The 25,009-nt window shown below is 38.7% G+C and overlaps 3 protein-coding genes across 3 annotated transcripts; 2 read left to right on the forward strand and 1 right to left on the reverse strand.

Moving 5' to 3' along the window:
* capgb (capping protein (actin filament), gelsolin-like b) lies at window positions 1-12,859 on the forward strand. The gene is made up of 9 exons (XM_062444337.1): window positions 1-107; window positions 5,845-6,038; window positions 8,133-8,287; window positions 9,091-9,249; window positions 9,425-9,574; window positions 10,409-10,495; window positions 10,581-10,713; window positions 12,067-12,158; window positions 12,396-12,859. The coding sequence occupies exons 2-9, from the start codon at window positions 5,846-5,848 to the stop codon at window positions 12,459-12,461; spliced, it is 1,035 nt and encodes a 344-aa protein (XP_062300321.1). The 5' UTR covers window positions 1-107; window position 5,845; the 3' UTR covers window positions 12,462-12,859.
* Window positions 12,860-14,730: 1,871 nt separating this feature from the next.
* Window positions 14,731-19,450, forward strand: si:dkey-219e21.2 (butyrophilin subfamily 1 member A1). Its single transcript, XM_062444468.1, has 10 exons — window positions 14,731-14,744; window positions 14,910-14,983; window positions 15,422-15,555; window positions 15,678-15,779; window positions 16,995-17,129; window positions 17,215-17,334; window positions 17,459-17,593; window positions 18,425-18,497; window positions 18,785-18,811; window positions 18,918-19,450. The coding sequence occupies exons 1-10, from the start codon at window positions 14,731-14,733 to the stop codon at window positions 19,448-19,450; spliced, it is 1,347 nt and encodes a 448-aa protein (XP_062300452.1).
* Window positions 15,673-24,699, reverse strand: LOC134005544 (natural killer cells antigen CD94-like). The gene is made up of 7 exons (XM_062444469.1): window positions 24,622-24,699; window positions 23,506-23,616; window positions 22,727-22,855; window positions 22,350-22,510; window positions 21,571-21,695; window positions 20,301-20,461; window positions 15,673-15,748 (listed from the first exon to the last, which is right to left on the reverse strand). Exons 1-6 carry the CDS (start codon window positions 24,674-24,676, stop codon window positions 20,344-20,346), a joined length of 699 nt encoding a protein of 232 aa, XP_062300453.1. The 5' UTR covers window positions 24,677-24,699; the 3' UTR covers window positions 15,673-15,748; window positions 20,301-20,343.
* Between the last annotated feature and the right edge of the window lie 310 nt (window positions 24,700-25,009).

Genomic DNA, 25,009 nt, shown 5'->3' on the forward strand with positions numbered 1-25,009 from the left:
GAGAGAGAAAAAAAATTGTGTGTTTAGGAGTGTTTCTCTTTGCATGACCGCTTTTCTCTCCACTCTGCTCCAACGTGTCGTCTCCCAGTGCTACTCCACTCTACAAGGTAAGCCTTAACAACTTGAATGATCTCCTTTTTTTAGGGTTTCCTTCTTATTTTCCTTTGTCAGACTATTATCCAGAATACTTTTCCCTGTTTTTCCTCCCCTGCACTATTTTCCCAATTGCCTCATCACATTCCTTCTCCTGAAATCAGCTGAGCAGGACAATAAGTTCACTCTCTCTATTCAATCTTTGCTCTTTCTCTGCTCCACGTTTCTCTTATCAGTGGGGGAAAACCCAACCTTTAATTTCCTCTCCTATTCGTTTCCTTGTTTCACCTCCTACACCTCATCCTGGTCTTTTTTGCTGCTGTTTTACAACTTCCTTTAAGTAAGGGTGGGGTATTGAAACAGTGCCAACCTCAGAGCGGCCTAAGAAGAATATTGGCTTTTATAGTTTAAAACACATTTTCCTTCAGCTCTGAGTGTGATTTAACATTTACTTACATCATGCACTGAATTTCCATTTTTCACTCATCTTTGTTCTCTGGTCCTGTCAGTTACTTCCTGTCGGCACCAGGCTGTCGTGATTCCAGTGTCCTAATCTCATAACCATACAGTGCAGCCAGCCATACAATAACACACACACACACACACACACACACACACACACACACACACACACACACACACACACACAGACACACACACACACACACTTTATACAATCACTCTCAATTGACAAGATTGCTCTCAAATCTCTCTGCGCCTGCTGCTTTGTCCACCCGGATATTGTCTCCTCTCATATTTCTGTCTGCTTAACAGCGCATGAATGACTGATTGACTCAGTGACCCCTGCAGCCTATCTGTGACCCCTCTCTCCATCTAAAGCATGCTGTCCAAACTCTGTCTCCATCTAACCAGGCGCTGGATGCCGCTTCAGTAGCCAAGACCAACATCTCAGGCTGCCTTGTTTTCTTTTTAGGTGACATTATCAAGACTCACATTTGACTTTATTCATCACTTCCTTTCTTTGTTAACCCAGCTAAAGTCACTCTTATAGAAATTAATTAAATGAACTGCAATTTAACATTAAGCGATAAATCTGGGTTTTTTAAAAGTATTTTCAGCACACCTGAATGCATATAACTGAAGTTTGCTTCAATATGGCAAACCAGTATTTATGTGAGACTGATGTAATAATAATATTGACTTTATTTGTATAGCACCTTTCATAGAAGAAATGCAGCTCAAAGTGCTTTACAAAAGAAATTACATGCACCAAATGCTTCACAGGAAAAGGACATAAAATGTGTAATAAAAAAACAAAAACAAAAGATGAATGTAATATAAGATAGAAAGTAAAACTCACTTGATAATATAAATATAAATACGATAAAATAAAGTGAGAGTGTAATACATAGAGCGTGTGCTTCAGTGGTGGTAGTTGGAGATTTAATGAGTGAAAACTCATCAATATTTCACTCACCATCGGCCTCAATGAACCGAAATAAACCTCATTCAGCTGAACCCAGAAAATATTTATCACAGTTACAACCACATTGTCGGTATTATTTGGGTCTGGTGTTGGTGAAGCCGCCCTGGAAATAAGCACCACAGTCATGCTGTGGGTGTTAACAACAATACATCTACACTGTCTTTTTGCTCACACCTGCCAACCACAGACTTCAGCGGTTGGGGGGCAGGGGGGAGTATTTCACCAGAAAGTATTTCACCCTCATGCCTCGGTCTCTGTAGCCATAAGTAAACAGAACCTCTATTTTTTCAACTGTAAAATCAATAACCATTCATATACATATTTATGCATTTTAGCAGTGTTGATACATAAGTTGTATATTGCTGTGATTCATTACATGACTCAGTGTCACCAGAAACCCAAAATATGGAACTAACTAATATGGACCATAAAACCTCCAGACAGTCTGTCTGGGCGAAGGAAACAAAACAATTCATGAAACTAACATAAATGGCAAAAGATTAGAGACAGCAACAATTTAACCTAATTTACAATGACATCATTTACATAATTTACACACCTGTATCATGAGTCATGGCCAAAATACTGTCCCTATTCAGAGTCTATATTGGAGTCACATGTCTCCATATTGTGTCAAGAGGGCGTCTTGTGCATATTTCTAGGTCTGTTTTTTTATTCTGTGCTATATCTTTGCATCATTTACAGCTAAAACCCCTCCTTATTGATCTTATACTGGCTCTTTATGCAGTCCCTCAGTTAAGTTCAGCCTCTGTATAAAACAGGCCGTTTTAGCTCCTGTCTCTTTAAGGCCGCCCCTCGGCAGGCTACATACACAAACTCTAATAGTAGGGTTTTCTCCTTCTTTACTCAAAATATAAACCTCTCAAATACATCCGTACATGTTTCAACTTGAATCCCATCTGAAATATGCGAGAGTACATCGTGAGTTACCTTGACAACAAAGGCTACAGGATGGACAGTCATCTGTGGTCATAATGGGATTTTATAATCTGACGTCAGTTTGAGGAGCAGAGCATTCAGAGCAGGTTGAAGCTGTGTTTTTCTACTTATGTCATTTTACATTATAGTGAGGATAATAGTTGACTGCATCTCACGGTCGATGTGGTTGAAATGTAATCCTCAGAGCCTGGCTGAGCCGGTGATGTCAGAGAAAACAAAGTTGTTATGATCTCAAACTTCCAAGGATGTAAGCTTGAAGAGAAATCATAAAGGGTCTTACACCTCTATATGTTGCCCTTTGTGTACAAGCAGGAAATACAGTCAAGAGTGTGAGACAAGGGCAAGGGAAAAGGAGAGGTAGGAAGAAGGAAGAAGGGGAAAGATGAACCTATAGAAGCTTGCTTTCCCAATAATTATCCGCTCGGTTTTTTATCTTTAACCAGGAACCAGGAATCTGACTCTACTCCCACCCCCCCTACACACACATACACACACAGTGCCCTATCCACAGGCCGCAGGTAGGCTTTCATCACACCGGATCCAGTTACCTCTCACATATAAGCTAACCAGGCCAGCTGAGCGCAAACACTCCTCCTCGCCAGTCCTCTCGATCCCTTACAACCACACACACACACACACACACACACACACACACACACAAACAAAGGTTCACACACACTTCAGTGGACACGCAGAATGGAGCCGGAGTCAGACAGCATGCCGGTGGTACCAGGGGAGATCATACAGTTAAGTGGACCAGGGCTTTTTCTCTGCCTCCTTACTTACTCTTGGAGCGGCCGTCCAAGCATTGTAACCCTAACCCAGGGGGCCGCTGCATGTGCTGCCTCGAGCCCTTTCTCCCCTTCCTTGTGCCCTCACCTCCTCTCCTCCTCTACTCGTACTATTTCATGCACTCAAATATTCACTCCTCTGCGCAGTCACCCCTCTCTATATGGCATGTTTTGATCAGTAAACACCTCCTGTTTGTTGATCTCAGGGTAAAGTACTGGTTGATGTTAGATATGAAGGGAGGGAGTCGTAAAGATATATCTAAACTGAAAGCTTTAAAAACGGAAATGGGCGGAGATGGTGTTGACATCCTGTTTGGTAGACCACAATGCTTCCAATTTGCACTAATAGTTTCAAATGGGGGGGGTGTTTCTGCTGCTTATTTGTAACACATAGTATAAGAGAGTTACCAGCAGTGTCTGACATGTTGGATCCTCAGTTGAATCACAATAATCACTATAATCATTTGTTTTCCAGTCCTCCTTTATCAGTGATAGTCACTGCTTGGCGCCTGCAGGAGTAAAAATGAAACATAAACTGCTGACTTATCACTTTCTCACTAACTGTTAACACTCCACCCGTATGTTTATTTCAAGACTATGATACTTATATGTATATATTACCCTGCCTGAGTTTATATCCCCATACAGATCAAAGCTTCTCTTATCGAACCTCAGCAGATATCACTTGATATAGCTACAACAAGGGTTATGATAAGGAGTTTAATGTTTTAATTATCTAGTAAAACCATGTAATCTAAACTTGTTTTTCACAGCTGACATTATTAGGAGAATTTTGAGTGAGAAACGTCTAAACACGTTAAATGATTTTTTTTGCTTTTACATTTTTACGTACCGCAGGTGTTACTAATATCATTAACAATGGCTCAGTTTTAATCAATTGTCCCAGTAAGTCTTGACAGTGTGATAATAAGTCAACATGCAAAACTGATGCAGCAAAATGGCATTCAGCCTTCATTTAATCTGATAATCTACAGTTGTGCTTTTCCTGTTGCAACATGTCGAAAAAAGGCCCATACCGTCAAATATTCTAGTATGAAATTTTACTGGAGAAGAAGTTACAGTCAATGTTTTAGTAGTAGCACAACAAAACTAACCAAGATCTCGAAACTTAGTAGCTTTGACCACATCTCATGCTCTCTCAGTTTGCAGTTGATATCAGTGTACATTTTTATAATTTGGGGGTTGAACATAAGATATGGTACAAATATTTGTCAGCTTTTGCTCTACTACTTTTAGACATTTTACAGACTAAAAATTATTTATTCAATGATTAAATAGTTTATTGTTAGTTGCAGCTAGCTAAACTTAATGCAGTCTAATACAACAGCCCTGCAGTAAATCCAACCTTCATGATCATAATCTAGATTGTAGAGAGATGTTTATTCATCTTTGTGGTTCTTTTGGAGGCTGTAGTTGCTGTTGATTTGTTTCGCGTCATACTGGAAAGTGTTTCCGTTTTTCGGTATCAGATATGGTAGACTTTGGCGTTGGGTTATGAGGTTTGTTCTTGTAAGTAGCTTGTCTTGTTTTTTTTGTATTTTTTGACCATCTTCTCATTCCCTGTTTCCAGTTATTTGAGTGCAAAAGTGCAATTATGGATCTCGAAAGTGTGATGCGCAGAGTTGTATCTCAATTCTGGCACCTTAGGCCACAACACAATGTGGTGCGGCAGAGTGAGAGACGAGAAGAAAAGAAACATACAGGCGACTCATCTACAAAGCTCTCCCGCCAAAGACAAGAGGAAGAGAGACATGTGGTTGGATGACTCACTTTCTACATAAATCTTCTTCCTGTGTGATTGTGTGAGAGATGTACAAAAGAGCGGGTGTACATTAGTCACTCAACCGAGTCCATACCTGACCCGTCCTCGGCTGTGACATGATCCAGCCTGCATATAGCCGCGCCTTGTTTTGTGCAATGACACTAATGTTGTGTTGCTGAGCCCACTTGGTGTTGTGTTGCATTAAAGTGATGTAACAGAGCTTTAAGCGGCAAAGCAAGCCCTCATTTTGTGTCAAGTCTTGTGTAATAGCGCTCATCACATTGACCACATATGTATCTCTGTCTTTCTAAAAGCCATACTGGTCTTTGCACCTAAACCAATTTTTATCCCTAGCCAGTTGAGACACACGTCCTCGACTTCACACAACCCCGCCTTCAGTAGCTCATCTGCTGATCATGACAAGTTGGACACTTCCTTTATTGGTCACAACTGTGTGGGTTTAACTTCTGCTTTTAATGCATCTTGCTCCAAAGCAAAAAGCATGCAGCATTACCCTAATGGAACCATTAGACAATACTAAATATTCACACATCCTGTTTCAATCAACTTCTTCCTCTTCTGTTTGAGAGAGAATTTGTGTATCCCACCAGACAGATGAGCAAGCCATCATGTTTGGCAGGTAAAATGTGTCAAACAATCTGTGGTGACCGTTGGAATCCATTTCCCAATATTTTCTTCCCTACCCGCATGTAACATTTGTCATATTTCCATTAGTCTCATTGGTCTTTCTCCCTCTTCTCTTCATGCAGCATGCTCCCCTTCAAAGCAGCACCAGGTCAATTCAAAGTGGAGGTCCGGGATCCGGGCCTGTGGGTGTGGAGGGTGGAGAAGATGAAGGCCGTGCAGCTGGATTCCTCTGAGGTGGGAGCCTTTTATAACGGGGACTCTTACCTGGTGCTGGAGAACCGCGGTGAACAAGGAGCCGACCTCCACATGTGGATAGGTGAGAGAGCACTGAGCAGAGGCACATCTGGATGATGATCAACTAAAGGAGAAATGATCCTACCCAACGTGATTTAAAGGGATTGTTCAGATTATTTTATTTATTTATTTATTATCAATTATCAAGAATCTCATAGTATTCAAAAGTAATTCATCTTTTTAGTTCAAACTGAGCCTGAGTAAGACAGCAATCGCATCAAATATGTTAAAACGTCTCTCCATTATGAAGGGACAACACAAAGAGATTATTATATTGCAGCTATGCAATGTGACACACCTCTTTTTGCACTCAACAAGCCTCCAGTCTGCTTGAGTAGGTGGCACATTTACAATGATGCCGTTTCATCGCAGGATTTTTAAAATTTTGTTGGTCTTCACTGAAGAGAATCAGTAAAAATGAGAATAGATAATCCAAATAATGCATATATATCAGAAGATATAATTGGAGATAGTCTGATTAACTGAAAAGAGATAATCAGCTTCACTAAGAAAAAAGTAAGGAAATCAACAGAATAGAGATGATCTGAATAATTGAGAAAAGGTTATCAGAATTATAGATGAGAGATAATCTGAATCAGAGTCAAAGAGATGATTGGAATAACTGAATTGAGCAAAGGAGAGGTATTCAAATAATTGAGAAGAGACTTCATTTTCCAAAGAAAGATCGAAACTTACATCAATCCCGACTCACAGGAGCTAAAAGACAAATTAAATGGTGCAAGAACAACACACAGATGGACATACATGTGCACCAAAACATGCAATGTACATGAATCAGCATATGTGACATATTCTGTATTATATTCTTTGAATTTTGAGTCTTTGACAGGAGATGAGTGACAACTTTACTGCTCATTGGAGTAGGTCAGTCCAAGACCTTTATACTGAACCATATATTTATGGTTATTTTACCTGGAGGGAAAGATAAGATACTCCTATTTCTATTATACTTCCTCCAACAAACAAGCTAATCAATGTCCACTGCTTACTACACCTAATCCAGGCCCTGTGCTGCAGTTGAAAAGCTAATAACCCTGCCGCTAATGGTGATGACACACGAGACACAGCGCTGACCTGCTGCATCATTATGCGAGCAGAGAGAGAGAGGCTGGATGAAGAGGGACGATGAGAGAGAGAGAGAGAGAGAGAGAGGGAGAGAGAGAGAGAGAGGGAGAAAGAGAGAGGGAGAGAGAGAGAGGGAGAGAGAGAGAGGGAGAGAGAGAGAGAGAGAGAGAGAGAGAGAGAGAGAGAGAGAGAGAGAGAGAGAGAGAGAGAGAGAGAGAGAGAGAGGGGAACGAGCTCCCTAGGGAAACAGGGATGGTTTTTGAGCAGGGTCTATTAAAAATGCAGGAAGACTGTTACAGTACTCAAATGTGGCTGTTGTTTCCAGCATGTATCCAGTGCTTAGGTAACACTAAGCTGATTGTCACAGCTTGGAGAGCACTCTCTTTGCTCAAGCATGCATCCATTCCTCTTCCACTTGTTTACAACCCGTGACCCCCGTGTTGTTTTTGCATATCTGCTAGACTCCACAACAGGCATGTCTTTGTCTCTGTGACTCATCACCTCCATCAGCAGCTCTTTGTCGCCTCCTTTTTTGACATTTTTAACTTCCTCACTCTCATTCTGTGTTGGCTTAAAAGTTGAGCATATAAATGTATTCTTGATCTTGGAAGCAGAAGTTTGACAAAACAAACATAATGCAAGGTCCACTCACTTGCTTCTTTCCAGAGTTTTTAAGCGTACCATATTTAAGCATTTTTGTTGAGTTGAATACAAAAAGCTAATTTAGAGTTTATAAAAAAATCTTATATCAGTAGGTTAGTCATGATGAAATTAAATAAAAACCCACAGGGTTTTGGTCTTTGTAAGTCATGACTGGGTATCAAAGAAAGAGCCTTGGTTTGAACAGCACGGGAAACTTACAGAACAAAGGATTTGCTGAACAGACATAAACAGAAAAGAACAAATCAGACAAAATGGATAAAAAGTCCAAATGACACCCTTAAGTAAAAATATTATAAAATTATTTCTTCACTCTGATGTAATTTTGCATTTTGCAGTTATTTCAAAATTGTTCCTCTCTATGCTGCAGGTGAGAAGTCATCTAGGGATGAGCAGGTGGCGTGCGCCATGCTGGCCACCACGCTGGACAACTTCCTGGGTGGTGACCCCGTTCAGCACAGGCAGGTTCAGGGCTACGAGTCCCCCGAGTTCATGGCGCTCTTCCCCAGAGGAGTCAGCTACAAGGTAATAACCAGGATAGACCTGATTGTAGGGACTACTTAAACCAGTGAGATGTTCAGATGCCTGAAAAGTAGAAACGCCATGCAAAACCCTCATTCATGTGACTGCAATGTTACATTTCAGTGATGATTTTACAGGTCAATCATTTCCTAAGAATTTTTCTTCCATATAATAAAATACCAATTACAGGAGAATAGGAATTTACATAAAGAAAAGGCCTCATGTAAACTGTAACATTCATTACTAATGTATGCATCATATATGTTGAATTTTATGCTTTCTATAAACAAATGTCACATTTTTGCATGTTCACTGCTGTACAGTAAAAAAAATATGGACGTGTACTGTTCTTTTAATAAATACTGAAATATTTCCAGGAAAATTCTTGGAAACTATTCAGAAAAACCTCCAAATGTGTACTTAAAAATGTTTTTCCAACAGTAATAATGTGTCACATTGATTGTGACTTATATTTGATTTATTTGCAAAGTCAATTAAAAAATGTCTTTAATTATAAGTTATCGTGTTTTCAATCACAAGTGCAAACATTGAATGCTAACATTATTCTCAGTGATTTATCTACTCTTTTATGACATCTTTTTTATTGTTAGATAAATCCCTTAAATCATTTTACAGCACCCAGGATTTTATGGTATCTGTGCCAAAGGGTATTCATGTTACAGGAAACCAGATCAAGCTCTAACCTCAGTGACATTTCACTGAGGTTGACATTCAGCTATTCAACTGATGTAAAGCATTTTTTAAAAACCCAGTGCTTTTAAATGAATAGCTCTTTTACTTCATAGGACGGTGGTGTGGAGTCAGGCTTCAGGAGACCTCAGGGCTCTGGGACGGTGCAACGGTTGTACCAGATCAAAGGGAAGCGCAACATCCGTGCCAAGGAAGTAGAGCTTTCCTGGAGCAGCTTCAACAAGGGAGACTGCTTCATCCTTGACCTAGGAGAGGTGAGGATAAACATGCTGCAGCATTTTAAGTGCAGCTAAAAGTTATGTGATCTGTTTACTACAAAATAAAAAGTTTGCTGTGAAACTGAAGCACATTTAAAACTGCAAACTGCACAAAATAAAGTGTAAATTTCTCATTGTTGTGCTGACCCTCTGCTGCCTCTCTGCTCTCCAGGTCATCGTGTCATGGATCGGGTCACAGGCCAACATCTTTGAGAAGCAGAAAGTGCGTGAGATCGCCTCACTGATCCGTGACACGGACAGACATGGAAAAGCCCGAATTGTAGACACCAATGAGGGGGAGGAACCGGAAGAGATGCTTAAGGTAAATTCACACTTTTAAAGGTATAATATGCAGGATATTCCTAAAAACAAAAACAAAACAATGTATAGACTTACACAAAAATAATCCCTCTTACTTATAACTTAAAGTCTGTGGTGGTGCATGTAGGCTATCTACAGAGATCTACCCTGTTCGGGACAATTCTGGGCGTCAGTCTTTGGGCAGTGGGTGTGTAGCTCCCAGCCAATAACAGCGTGTAAGATGTGAGGTCAGGATTCATAGTGAAGCGACCAGGTTATAGCGCTGTCTCTGTCTCTCTCCTCTGCTCCACTCTGCACTCTGCCTTTGTGACATGGATGTGTAAAGAGCAGCAGGTGTGTGTGTCTGCTTGACGGAGGGCGGGGCCGAGCTACACACACGCAGAGCAGAGAGGCCACAGCAGACAGAATGAAGCTCTGCATTCACACAAAATCCGGCAACAGGGGGGTGTGACCATGCTTATTTGTGCTTTAGATCGAAACTGCTGTGAAACAATCGAAAAATAACCTTTTATTTATTGATCAGATTCACATCTTTGGTCTTGCCAGCGCCACACTCGCTCTCTTCCTTCGCTCTCTAGCTCGCTCAACCACAGCCTCTCTCTCTCAGTTGGTGAACCTCTGAATGATGTGATTACAAACAGCAACCAAATAAATCCTGCATAGTATACCTTTAAGAATTATCCTCTCTCTGGATTAAGAAATATACTTGTTATTATGGGCATAATTTGTGTTTACTGCACTTTCTAGAGCAACGGATATTGCCAAAAAAAAGATTTAAAATGAAACTGAACACTTTTATGTAGTCTTGAATGTTTCCTGCTTTGTTGATGAGCAGGTCTTGGGGCAGATGCCAGCGCTGGCAGAAAGCACGCCAGAAGAGGACACCAAAGCAGACGTCTCCAACGCTGCCTCCCTCTACAAGGTAATTTCAGCAATTTATCAAACTAATCAGTTGTTTCAACAACAAAAAAATCCAAAATAAAAGCCTGTGTGACTTTACTCCACAGGTGTCTGATGCGACAGGTTCCATGACGATGACCAAAGTGTCGGAGAAGAGCCCGTTTGCCAAGGAGCTGCTGGTCCGCGACGACTGCTTCATTCTCGACAACGGCGCCAACGGAAAGATCTTCGTCTGGAAAGGTGAGGAAATAATAGTTGACCCTGAACTGACAGACTTCTGCTGCCTGAAATGCATACCCAAGCGAAAGTGATAGTTGTTAGATGCCTGCGATATTCAGTATCTAATTGGATGCAATTTTAATGAGCGTTGTGAAAAATATTGATTGACAGTTTCACAGGGGAGGTACGTTTGAGGACACAGTTAGACACGTGGAGTTTAAAGTGTTCACGAATGTTTTACTATTCATTTTGCAGCATGTGCCATATGTTTATATGTGTGTATATATTTTGTCATTTTCAAAAATCCAAATGTACTTGACATTAGGTGCTGTTTCTGAAAACTAAGACACATGAACTGACCTGAAAAAGACAGAAATGTTGATAAGGAAGCAAAAGTACCCAAGACACCCTCTAAACCCAGAGACAGGTAGAGACGTATCTGCTGATACAAAGTCTGATTAGATGTTTATTAAGTTTTTGCTTATTTTCCCCCACATAATACAGCTGCGCATACATCTGCTGCACATAAAATAATTTGTATGGTGTCCTGTAGCAGTGATTTTCCAACTTTTTCTGCCATTAGATGCTGGTTACCCTACCCTGAGCCAATGGATAGATATTTTTAACAGCATATACAGTACAGTGTATAAGCGTATGACATTCAGTTTGACATTATAAACACAAAAGGCAGAAGAGTACTGGACTAAAAGGTTTTCATACCTGACTGATTTAAGTCGTCATGACAACTGCAATTACAGCAAAGTGAAACTGTGTCAATCTGTGACTCATAACTCATTACAAAGTAAATCATCCAATGTAACTGAGTGATGTCATGTTTATCGTATAAAATTATCATTGAAAAAAGTCACCATGGAAACAGTCGTGCCTTCCTGCCCATAAATATATATGAAAACATAACATAATGAGACATACTTTTTTATCGACCAATAGTAAATGAATGTGGGTGAAAAATGGAAGGACAATAGCAAACGACTGCCAGAGTTTTTAGGTACAAAAGGGACAAATCTATAATTATATAATGATTGTAAAGTCATGATGTCGGTATAAATCTTACAGCCCTGAATATCACATCATCACAGCACATGTGTTTGGTTATTCTTCCTTCATGGCTCATTTAACTTTATATGCTCTCTAACTTCATCTCTTTGGTAATGTGCAATTGTAAAATATTTTGGAAATCAGAGTTAGACCCCCTCTCTTCCTCTGCAGCTGAAACAAAAAAAGTTCATGTTCACATCAACTTGTGAAGGGAGGGAAACAGTCTCTGATATCTCCATCTACATATAAAGAGTGTGCATACTGCAGGGGGAACACAAACCACCAGAACTAACGCTGTTCATTGTTCTCTGTCAGGTAACGGAGCAAATGCGGAGGAGAAGCGGGTGGCCCTACAGATGGCGGATAACTTCATTGAGCAAATGAATTACCCTAAGATGAAAACACAGGTATTAACTCTTTCTAAAAAATAAGCTTATATGACATTTTCTTCTCATCCTCAGAAAAGACGCTGATTCTACACTCACTGTTAATGTTTTTTATAGCTGTGACATAAACGCCAATAGCTTGTCATGATGTTAGATGATCATTTACTGGTCTGGATTGTCATCTTGTGAGCATTTACTGCATTCCTTTTGACTACAGTACGCTTAAAATGTTAACGTGAGCTCTGAATTGTGCCTCAGGTGGAGATACTGCCGCAGGGGAAAGAAACCATCATCTTCAAGCAGTTTTTCAAGAACTGGAACTAAAACATTTCATGGAAACATTTGACACTTGAGAAGGGAATACCTTCAACAGTCGGCTGTATATCTGAAAACAGACAGTATCTGATACAAATACATGACATTTTTTTATATGCATTTCCTGATATGTACATATTTGTAAGGTACCGTGCAGTCAGAGCACACTGCAGCTTGTTTTGGTAGAATCAGATGTTATGCCACTTTTATAAATGATGAGAGTATAAATACATAAAGAGATTTTAAAAAAGAACCTGAAGTCAGTGAGTTTGAATTTTTTTTTTTTTTTTACATTTGTTCTAGTGTCACAGATTTGCCTGCATTTGAAAAATAAATCTGAATCTGACTTGTACAAGGGAGTGGTTTGTGTTTCAGCTTTGTAGTTACGTGTGACAGCCAAAGGTATCAATGAGCACCCTTTACATATCTTTGTTTTAAAGTATGCCCTCTCTGTCGCCATGGCTGCATGAATATTTCCTGCACCCAGTCAAAGTAATGGTTGTATGTAAAGTTTTGAGGTACTTTCTTTGAGTATGTCCTTTCCTTATACTTTTACTCTACTAAATTTAAGAGTTTTTTGAGAAATTGATCCATGGATGACAACTCTGATACCGAATTGGCTTTTACTGAATAAAACTTGGGACTTATATATCTTGCACTTCACTATAACTGATCCTTATTTTATCCTCTCATTTATTCTGTTTTACCCCCATTTTAGCATATTTTATATCCTATCATCCCATTCCTTTTCTGTCTCGCCTTGAAGCCTTTGACTTTGATTTTCCTTATTGACCAAAGGTGCCATTCAAATAAACAGCAGGTTTATCAAAGCTTACCTATTTACCTTAATAGGCCAGTGTAACGTATTTATGGCCTAATAGTTGTTGAAGAGGTCAGAGAGATGATTCACGTGGGGGAGGGGTAGTAATAAAATGAGTTTCTTTGACATCACTGCCCTTAGAAATGCAGGAAATTGATTATCAGCTGGCAATCTATTTTTATGTAAACCATGATGTAGCAGTTTTTTAGTTTGGGGGGATTTTGAGTGTGCAATAAGGATGTTTTTTATTTTATTTATTTATTATTTATTGAACCAGGATGGTGTTGTTAATTCTGGAGTCCATTTTTGTATACAGCTTTGGCCAAAATATCAATAAGAAATAAGGAGAAAGCATTCAAGATAAAGAATTAAAACACACAATTTCCAGGAAAAAAACTTCACTTACAGCCTGAGGAATCACATTTAGCTTTATTTAGACATGATAAAAAATCTAAGTCTTATTATGGTTTTTGATTATACAGTGCAATATCAATTTGAAAGTATACTTCAAAGGCTCAAAATGGACATGCTCCAAATTCATTTTTTATGGCAGTTTTCTTAGGAGTAGGTATGACTAATTATATAAGAATAAACAGCAGTTACCTCCAATCATTCACATTGTGTGTCAAGGCAAAGATAGTGAATTGTTACTGGTATTAAATATCATAAATTTAACGTTACACTCAATAACATATATTTAGACCAACTGAACTTTAAAGCAAAATGCTGTCAAATGTGTTTTTCACTTATTTTAATTTTTGACCCATTATGTTTATAAAATCAGTATTTACTTTTTCTAAAGACCCTCACATCGCTGACTATATCTTAGCTGCAACTGACAAGATTACACTTTACAATTACAGTAAAGCAGAGCATTTGCGTCACTCCTAGTGATATCCAGTCACGTATCACTGTAATAAAAAAATAAGCTTTAGGCTACAGGAAGCTGCCAGAGAGCCCTGCACGCTATCTCACAACGAAAGTCCAAAGACCAAGAAGAGATAGAACAAATACACTAGACGCAACACCAACACCTCCTCAGACGGAAGGTACCACTTAATGAATGTCAGCTGTATCTGTAAGTAACATACTATTGCGCATATTTTGATATTTATGTAATTTTATTTATCTTTAATTTATTCATGTTCATTCATAATTTTGACACAGTGTTAGTGTTTTATTTATTTATTTGCTTTTTATATCAATTTTGGGTAATTTAAAAATGTCATATATATTTTGTATTTATATATTGTTTATACATATATTTTGATGCAGTGATAGTGTTTTATTTGATCTATTTATTGTGAGAACGAAAAAAACGATGTGCATATGAAACCTGCAACGGCTAGGCCTACACATATATTATTAATATTACATGTATACATTTAAAAAGAGTAAATTAATAGTTTATAAACATATTTTGGTTTGACTGAACAACCCAACAGTAATATAAATAGAATGTCGATGATTTTGTCAGAACAATCCTTTTCTACCTGTGGCTAATGTTAACCCGTTATTATGATATTAACCCAAAATAACAAAAAAATCCAGTGATTTATAGTTTGTAGCTAATTGATATTTCTAATCTGTTAAGTCGTCAAACATTTAATCTTTTTGATGTGCTCTCCTCACCACAGGATCGACGACTCCACCATGGAAATGAAAAAAACTGTGGAAAAAAAAATTAAGAGTATCCTGAAAACTAACAAAAGTAAGTTTTTAAGTTTTTATTCAATCGCTACCATCGACTCTTTTCTGCCTGTTTCTTAACCTTTATGAAGTGAAAGGAGATAATGTGAGAACACGGAGCTTACACTCAAAAATACCTCATTCATAGACTAAGTCCAAGCTGATATCTCGTCTTAATAATGGCTGATTGATTGTGGTTTACAGGCAAATGAAAAATAAGATACCATGTGCTCATCTTATAATAATATCACAAAACTGGGTGCTGGATCCTTGAAGTAATTAATGAAAATGAAAGGCTAGTTTAAAAAGTCAATTTGGTGTGGAACCTTTCTCCTCATTGATTACAGGCTAAAGATCAAATTTCACTTTAGTAAATCTTTGTCTTTAGTCTCAATTGTGAGAAATTACTCATGAGAAGTGATTTCGACTGTGACTCAAAAGACATCTGTGCCCCCTGCAGAGGTGAAATCAATGCTGGACGATGGCAGCTACAATCAGAGCAGCTCCATCGGGGCAGTACGCTGGAACCTGCCCGAGGAAGATGTCCAGGCCCACAGCTCTGTCCCCAGCAGATCTGCCAACAGCCTCACCAATGTCTCGCAGGTATGATGACGATGAATTATGTTTTTGTTTTTGCATTAAGGCTCATGAATATGATTTATTTCACATTTGGGCATGTAAACATCTCTTTATATTTAATACTTGTTATGTTCCAGACGCTACATCCTCGTCAGAACAGCCTCAAAGATCTGCGTAGCCTGCAGGAGTGTGTGAAGTTTATCCATCACTGGAAGGAGCAAGTCGACCAAGTTTGCAAGGTAGGACATGGTGGGAAGAAGAAAAAAACCTAAGTCAGTGGCTCAGCAGACACATAATAATGTTATGTTACTCATTAAAAACAGTCTGATGGTGTAAATTCAGAGGGAAAAGGGCAAACAGGCTGTAGAAGTGCTTGTGCACTGATTTTTGAGGGTTTTAAAGTCTTGATTTCCTTCACCAATATGGTGTTTTGCCAAGATGGTGCTCCCCAACATGCAAAGTTGTTCATTTGTTTGTTTGATGGGGACAAAAATTTGTTAGTCTTGCCTTTAACGCTAACAAGACCAAGGAGTTAATCCTGGATTTCAAGAAAGGAAACTCTCCCTCTGCTACTTCTGTGGATTAACGGTACTGAGGTGGAACGGGTCGACAGTGTCAAGTTTCTGGGCCTGCACGCCACCAACAACCTGAGCTGGACAGTAAATACCTTGGCCACTATCAAGAAGTCACAGCAGCACTGTGCGGCATGGAAGCACCACACTAAAGAAGAGGAAGTTCCCTTCAGAGGACCATTAAACCGATGACAGGATCGTGGGAACACAGCTCCCCTCCATGGATGCTTAGTTCAGCCACCAGTGCAGAAACAAACAGCCATACACAGATAGCCACAACATCCTAGATACACTCTGTTTAGGTGGGAGAAGCTACAAACACCAGCAACGATACCACCAACCAGAGAGCACCAGAACAAACAGAAAGAGTTCAGACTACTTGTAAAAGACATTCAAACTGGTGTGAAATACCCTGAACTGACAGCCCTGCCTACCTGATTCTGACAAAAGAAGATATCGCTGCCCAAAATGGTCAAATATGCCAACCTGGTTAAAGTTCATAGCTGTAGATAAATTGTGTAAAAGTGCAAAGTTTCACTGTAACACCCACAGTTTCAGTTCATGCTTTCCCTCACAGATATGAAACCTTATTTGGCGTTCAAGTTCACGTGAATCAGACTTCATGATGGCAGTGATTACATAAACATCACTAGGGGAGTCATATAGAGTAATGACTACTGGTTGAGGAAGTGCTGATAGTGCGTGTTTATTGGCTCTTTTACAGTCCTGCTACAGTGACCCTCTGTGTGACATGTAGAGTGGGCATTGACTTTACCCCGGCCCCTTTTGACTTATGTCATTGGAAAACTTGAGCTTTGGGCTTACAACTCATAATACTGTCATAGTAAAACACCATTATGTTGGTTTGATTGTGTTTTGTAGATGGGAGGAAGTCATCCAGAAGAGGATGACAGTAAGAAGGATGCAGAGACTTCAGACCGGCGTGTTGAGCGCAGTCTGGAAGAGAGCAGGAAACTGATCCAGGAATGGGCCAGTGAGCTCCAACATGTTGACAAGGTCAGTGCTCACACCGACGGATACATCATCAAGGAGTAATGTCCTTAAATATATCATATCTTACTTATAGATTTTGTTTCTTTAGCTCGTGAAAGAAACCCCGTGGAAATCAGACACTGAAAACCAAGAAAATAAAAAAGATGCCAGTGAGGAAGCACAGATGAGGATCATGGAGTGGGCAAAGGAGCTGCAAACCGCCTCTGAGGTGAGGAGTCCTGAAACTAAAAATGAGAGTCCAAAGCTTGTATAAAGATTTGAGTGTTAACTGTAAACCGACATGTGCTGAGGAAATCACAGGTATTTAATTATCGGTGCGTTTGTGCGTGCAGAGCTGTGGCGTGCAGCGCCACGAGCTGGGGAGAGTGTTGCGTCTGTTGGGCCTGAAGAAAAAACGCCTTGTCAACCTGATGCCTCTGCTGGAGCTCATCACCTGGTCTCTTCTTAAGGAAGACAGCCAAGTGAGTGCTAGAGACTAATATTTTACAGTTTCTTTAAAACAGCAACAGAAAAGAAGAAAAGAAAATGTTTTTTTAGCAAAACTACAAGTTCAGGTGATTCTTATCTTTAGAAAAAGAAAAAGAAATACCAATACCTCCTCAGCAGGTCAGGATGAAACAGAAACCGCAATGTCAAGGAAGAGACTTGAAAATACAAACTTGAAAATAAAAGCCATAAAAAACTGAAATTGATTTAACTCAATAAACAAATACAGTTGTTAACATTTGATGCCATGCAGCGCAGACATGACCAGGTTATGAAACGCCTTTATGTAATCCGTGATATGAGTGAACCCTGCTCCTTGAATGCATGCAAGGAATCCATAAATGGACTCTGTGATTCAGTTTATGACCCTAACTTGCCAGTGCACTGATAACCTACAACATTCATAATCTTTGCTAACTGATAGGGAAGACTGTAGATAAACTATCATGAATAGTAGAGTAGTAGTATAGAATATTTTGTGGTTTGAGGGTCATTTGAATTTATTTCAGTTTGAGTTTGGGCATGAGTACCTCATGTGACTCCCTGAAACTCATACAGTAACAATAACTTGCTTCCTTTTTTTGCTTTCAAGGCGCAATGAGTCTTGTGTTCTGAATTATTGCCCTAATAAAAAAACCCATGCGCTTACAGTGAGGGAAAGTGTTTCCTGGTTCACACAGTTCAAAAATGTTCAGAGTCATGGTTGTATCTGCAAACAACTTAGTCATAAGAAAAGGGGAAATGAGGGAGATCATGAAAGTGCTCCACCTGTGAAACACATTTGTTAATTTTATCTTTCTTTTCTTGCGAAGATTCCACAGCTGTGGTTACTGGCAAAGCAACGCACCTGGATAGCAGGAACTCCAAGATACATCCCCAACTCAGGTGTGCATTTTTTAAAATCTGTTTATGATTTTAATTTGACTTCTGAATCTTCTCCTCAGAGGAGGAAGTACAATTACAACTCTTAATGGCTGGTGATGCCTACTTGTGAGCCCTTTTCACAGATAGCATATATATTTTATGGTCCTCAGGAGGTAAAACTTTCCAGGATTTGAGAAAAATCAGAAAAAGTGTTAACTTGTTAATAATCTTATGAACACTCAGATTTCTGATGTTTCCCTCATTTAACATCTTTAGCTATAACAAATTGTCTGTTTCTCTGTTTTCAGTTTGGAGCTGGATTTGCAGCGCAGAAGGTAAGATCAGCCAACACTTAATCTAGTCTAACACAGCAGCAGAAGAACAGCAAAAATCACAATCGGAGTATGACATGCTAACAATTGTCTCTCTTTCTCCTGATAGCTGATGTGATGCTCGACTCCCAGACTAACCACCCCTGGCTGCAGCTGTCGGAGGACCAGCGTAAAGTCCAAGAGGCCCATTCACAGGCCGACCTGCCTCAGAGCTCACAGCGCTTTGACAACTGGCCCTGTGTGCTGGGCTGGAAGGGCTACAGCAATGGCCGCCACTACTGGGAGGTGGACATTGCCCGCGGTAGCTCCTGGCGTGTGGGAGTGACCACCGCCGAATCCAAGCGGCACGGCCGGTTCCTCATGACCCCAAAGACGGGTTACTGGGCCCTGTGGCGCAGCCCAAACCACTTCTACGCCTGCACCAAGGGGGAGACACAGCTGCCCGACAGCCTGGTACCAAGACGAATGGGGATCTACATAGACTACGAAGAGGGCCAGATCTCCTTCTACAACGTCGAAACAAAGACCCACATTTACACCTTCAGTGGAACCTTCAAAGGGAAGCTGTACCCTCTGTTTGCCCTACTGGACGGACGCACTATCATGACAATCATCCCACCACAGAATCTCTCAGTACTCTGAGAGTGATGGACACTCATATTTGGAGGCTTGATAGAATTCAATATCCATTTAGGAATTTAGGATAAAATTATTTTAACCAAAAAACACAGACAAAAACAAACAAATCTGCAGGAAGATGATATTTTTGAAAAGTAAAGTTGTGTCATCAGTTACATTAAAACTGCATTTAATATTTGAATAATTTGCCGTCCTTAAATGTTGCTTTAAACAAAACTGTTAAAAATCTATTTAAAATCTTATCTTCACATACAAATTGACATAGATAAAGGCTGGACTATATCAAAGTGCTGATATTGTTTATAGAAAACTAATCCAAAAACACATATCCGATCATAGCTCTCAAAAATATTTCTGAATTTCTTTAGAACAATATTAACAAACTTTCAATAAGTCTGTAAATCTAAAAGTATTCATTTTAAAAGTAGATTTAAAAGAATGAGCTAGCTTTTAAGTTTCTTCAATGGCTCACCAAAAATGAAGTGAACATACTGAATATGTCGACTAGATTTCTACAATATTTTAACTTATATGTTAATGAAATGTGAACATACGACATCCACATACATGCATGCACTTTATAAAGCACTTTCAGATATGCACATAATAAATATTTTATACATGTATTATACTGACTTTGATACCTTTTCTGACTTCTTCTTACTCACACATTTCACACTAAAGCTTTTCAAAAACGCTCTTTGAACATACATTTCCTGAATCTTTGCAAGAAAAGACATAACTGTTTATCACAAAGTGTAGCTAGAGGGCAAAACAATGTAACAGATTTTTTTGTGGGGTGAAAAATATTAATCTTTCAGCTCTTTGTGATAATATACTCTGGATATTTTACCTTGTTAAGCATGAGCGGAGTAGGACGATGAGTTATGTCTACATCAGGACTCCCTCTTACAAGCCCAGGGTCCGTACTCTTCACAGTCTGCAGCAAAGAGACTCCCACCTCCCCTCAGGTCTGCACAGTCCCTGTGATCAGCGTCCCACTCCATGGTCACCCTTCAAAACACGAACACACACACACACACACACACACACACACACACACACACACACAGTTCAACGTCTAAATTCAAATAAAACTGATCTGTATTGACATATTTACAGTAAATAGTGATTAGTGGATCAAATATTAATACTTTATGAGAAACATTAAATTTGCATGTATGTATGTGTATGTCACTGTATATATGTATATGTGTGTATATACACGGTAGCCCATGAAGTTAGAATAAAATATTTTTTACCTCTTTCCATGAAATGACTGTGACAATGTGATTTATTCTTGATAGATAAAGTGTATATATTCTCAAAATTGTATTGATCAATCTCATTGCACCTGGTCAAAGGTGATTACTGATGTGTATAAATAGAAAATAAAGAAAGGAATGTGTCTGAAAACTAAATTATTCCAACTTTATGGGCGACCGTGTATGAATGCTATAACTATGAAAAGCAAATTAAACTCAATTTTATGAGGGTTGTGTGTTCATTTAATCTTGAAGATTAAAGTTTGAACATATTAACTGTGATTATGTACTTGACTCACTTCATATGTACAGTATATTACTGGGAAAAACGTATATATACAATATATATTAAAGGGTAAAAATTATGATCCTACTTTTATTCTCTTTTCTCATATTTTATTCCATTCTATTTATGTAATTATTTTTTGGTTATATTGCTTTTTAATTGTAAATTGTCATTTGTTGTTTTTTTGGTGTTTTTGTGAAGTGGATGCTTTAACACTGCTAATGTACTTGATCAACAAATAAAATCACTTTAAAAAAAACTGGGTTTCATGAATATTTTTTTTATATTTTACAAACAGAATATAATATATTCATGAATACGTTTTCGCATTTATTGATCATTTGTTCAATAAAATGCTGTGTAGTAACATGTGGTCATGTGCATGTTACCAGAATGATGTTTTCATATTAACTTATTTATTTTGTGAGCCTTTCTGTATTTGTTGATCTGCACAATATTCTCCTCGGATTTTTTCTTCTTTGGTGCAGTTTTCACCTCATACTCAGGTGTGCCACACTTCTAATCTCGCATTTTGAAAGACTAAACGATGCACCACTGGGATGTGAACCTACGGCATGTAGTGATGGAGGTCGGCCCCGTCTGACCACAACCACTGACCCTCCTGCTTGGAGTCGGTCAGTCCCACCCACAGGAAGGGGAACCGAGAGAAGTTCTGCAGCACTCCTGTAATAAATTCCTACGGCAAAAGTGACATTAAAGGACATTATTTAAATATGTATTAGTTCTGTCTGCTCTGTACATACAACTTCTACTGCATGTCTTTCCATCCTGGAAGTTTCTCTTCCTCAGATTTATTCCTTTTTTGTTAAAGGGTAATTTGTGGAATTTATTTTTTTATCAAAATAAAAGGTTTAAGGATACTGGATGTCGTATGTCATAGAGATTGTAAGGCAGGTTTGTGATTTTGGGTCACAGAAATAACCATACAATTAACTTGTATGCAAAGTTACATTCAAGATCAAACAAGAAAGATTTTAATTGAGGAGCACAGACAGCTTATAGAGAGCTGTGACTATCTGACTGCAAGTGTGAGTCTTTCAGATCATTTTTAAGATGCCTTGCACTTGGACTTACGGGGAGAAATCTACAGAGCATAATGATCTTCAAACTTGGAGGCATTGAGAAGTTAAAAAATGACTGAAATGATTATTTGATTATCAAAATAGTTGCTAATTCATTTTACTGTCAATCGATTAATCGATTCTTGATCTTGACTTGAGCTCCACTTGATCTACTCTTGGACTGGTGGTATTTACAAGTGGCTCTACTGCCTCCCACAGGGTGTCACCATTAAGAAAAGAACATCTTCTCCCACTGTGCACTGTGTTACCATCTCTGCAGAGTCTTTGATCACAGCCAGGCTGCTGTTGTGTTGCTGGCAAAACTCGCCACTCTCATTCCACTGACGATTTTCCTGAAGTCCTACTGAGAAGAAGTAGCAGTGATGCCTCCACCACAGCCAGCCGTCGGGACACACATTACATCTGGAGTCTACACACAGCAGGGTGGGAGCACTGATGAGAGCTATTACTACAAATGTTGTTGTTTTAAACAGATGGAGGGTTGTACAGTCAGGTTTTGGTGAGACAATAATGAATGGTGAGGCATTTTTATGGTGAGGAATCTGTCTTTCTGACAAAATCCACTGAGTTTGAGATGGTAAGATATTAAGCAAATGTGTGTGAGAGAGAAGAACGTGTAGATCACCTCGAGTAACATTGTGGAGCATCAGGTTCAGATCACTTCGCTTTTTCTGGCACTGTTGTAGTCGCTCCCTCAGCCTCCGATGTGCAGTTTTGGAGGTCTGATCCATTTCTGATGATGATGCCCACCGGCCTGGTATGGACATTTTATTACAAAGGTTTTTACAAAGTCAGACTGACGGTTCATTTTTAAGATGATTTTTTAAGTTATTGAGATTTAGAAAAAGTCTGACTATCACAGGAAATGATGTTTGATGGTGCTGCGTCAAAAAAACACATGAAAGTCTCACTTTAGAGCTACTGTAGAAACATGGCGGCCTTTGTGGAAGTGGACCTGCTCCGTATGTACATATAAAAGACTCATTCTAAGGTAATGAAAAAAATGATTCAAGTTTGTTCTGCCAGAATTCTACAAACTGCACCTTTAAAAGTAGATGTGATTTATATTCTTCTTGTTCACATTTATACAACATTAGAGGATACACTGACATTTTACAGTGTGTAAATTCATTTTTCAAAAGTTTCAGTTCAGCATTCAACACCATAATCCCTCACTAGGGCTATGATCTATCTATCTATCTATCTATCTATCTATCTATCTATCTATCTATCTATCTATCTATCTATCTATCTATCTATCTATCTATCTATCTATCTATCTATCTATCTATCTATCTATCTATCTATCTATCTATCTATCTATCTATCTATCTATCTATCTATCTATCTATCTATCTATCTATCTATCTATCTATCAAGTGATATGTATACATTTATACTCACCAAATAGCACCAAAGACAAAATAAGTGCCATGACCAGGATTACTGTTGCCATGACAACAGCCACCCCAGTTGTCCGACGACAGGTGCGACAGGGTGCTGCATCTGTAATGGCTTAAAAAAAGAAGGGGGGATGCTCACACATGATATAATATCCTATAAATATTGGCTTTTGCATAAGTTTTGATTCTGCCTCTGAAAGAATTTGATATTTCACAATAATTTACAGATACATTAAATAAAGCTTAATGTCTTACTTCAGGTTTGTTATTGTAATTCTCGAAAACGCTGAGAATGTAATTTGTGGTTTCATATGTTTGCGTTCATATAGTAAATACATCAACATCAACTTTTAAAGTCTGAAGACTCCTGAAAATGAAACTAACACCTTTTCAGAGCAGGATGAAAATAAACGTTCACCTTGAAACCAGAAAAACGGTATCTTTGTTCGTTATCACTGTGTGGTCAGATGGTGAATCTAAGGTGGTGAAGACAGTACTGACAAATTTGACTGAACATTTTAAGATTATGAACTACAGAATTACAGTCCTACTTCCTTAAGAAAATACCACTGTTTCCTATTTTTCTAAAGCTTCATCTTTAAATTTCATCATCTAAATTTTAAGACTTCCTGTCTCACATGTAATAATCAATAATTGGTCCTGCTTATAACTGCTCATTTTAAAAGAGACAGCAGATGGTTTAAGGTTGGTGACGATTTTTTTAAATTGGCATCTTCTTCATGTAGAAACTGTTCTTTTTAGCTTGTTTGGTCATTTTATCAGATTTATGTTACTGTTGCTATTCTTGCTGATACTGCTGTTGCTGATAATCTAGACTAGAGCTGGACACAACATGAATTTTGACCTTTAATTAAAGGGAATTACACGACTATGGCTGCAACTAAATTATTTTCTTTGTCAATTAATCTACAGATTGTTTTCTTGATTAATCAATCAGTCCTGTGGAATCAAAATGTCTTGTATGGTCCACTAAACAGCCTAAAACCAAAAGTGAAGCAGCAAATTACCACAGTGTTAAAACCCTCAAAATATTCACACAAAAGTGCAGCTTTTTTTAAAGTAGCTGTATGTGTATGACATGCAGTTTAAAACTAACCTCCAGGTGTTTCCTTCTCAGTATCATCTTCATTACTTCTTACTGACGACTCCATCTTGTTGCTCAACACTCTCTGCTTTTTACTTCAATTGTTTCACAATGTTTCTGAAGAATGATTATGACATTTTCACACATGTAGTTGATCAAAATGTGACCAATCCACCCCTTCCTCATATTGCAGCCACTCTATTCAAAACAGGTGCCTAAAAATAGACACTGATGTATAAGCACCTAAAAGAGGAAGCTTACCGTGTATGCAGAGTACTGGTAGCTTACATGTGTGGTAATATTGTACTTCCTCTTATCATGGCACATTGAGTGGTTACACGTGTCAAGTGTTAAGTAAAATAGTTTTAAGTACAGCACTTGAGTAAATACAGTTTTCTTA

Source organism: Scomber scombrus, chromosome 23 (assembly GCF_963691925.1).
Source record: "Scomber scombrus chromosome 23, fScoSco1.1, whole genome shotgun sequence".
NCBI classification, from domain to species: domain Eukaryota; kingdom Metazoa; phylum Chordata; class Actinopteri; order Scombriformes; family Scombridae; genus Scomber; species Scomber scombrus.

What these genes read in the sequence shown, in the direction of transcription:
- capgb (XM_062444337.1), top strand. Translation starts at nt 5,846, where the DNA reads ATGCTCCCCTTCAAAGCAGCACCAGGTCAATTCAAAGTGGAGGTCCGG. An exon ending in TCATCCTTGACCTAGGAGAG is followed by an intron (nt 9,250 to 9,424) that starts GTGAGGATAAAC and finishes TCTGCTCTCCAG; the next exon opens with GTCATCGTGTCATGGATCGG. An exon ending in ACCCTAAGATGAAAACACAG is followed by an intron (nt 12,159 to 12,395) that starts GTATTAACTCTT and finishes ATTGTGCCTCAG; the next exon opens with GTGGAGATACTGCCGCAGGG.
- si:dkey-219e21.2 (XM_062444468.1), top strand. An exon ending in AGCTGCAAACCGCCTCTGAG is followed by an intron (nt 17,335 to 17,458) that starts GTGAGGAGTCCT and finishes TTGTGCGTGCAG; the next exon opens with AGCTGTGGCGTGCAGCGCCA. An exon ending in AAGATACATCCCCAACTCAG is followed by an intron (nt 18,498 to 18,784) that starts GTGTGCATTTTT and finishes CTCTGTTTTCAG; the next exon opens with TTTGGAGCTGGATTTGCAGC.
- LOC134005544 (XM_062444469.1), bottom strand. Translation starts at nt 24,676, where the DNA reads ATGGAGTCGTCAGTAAGAAGTAATGAAGATGATACTGAGAAGGAAACA. An exon ending in TTTGTCTTTGGTGCTATTTG is followed by an intron (nt 22,856 to 23,505) that starts GTGAGTATAAAT and finishes TGTCCATACCAG; the next exon opens with GCCGGTGGGCATCATCATCA. An exon ending in TCAAAGACTCTGCAGAGATG is followed by an intron (nt 21,696 to 22,349) that starts GTAACACAGTGC and finishes CTTTTGCCGTAG; the next exon opens with GAATTTATTACAGGAGTGCT.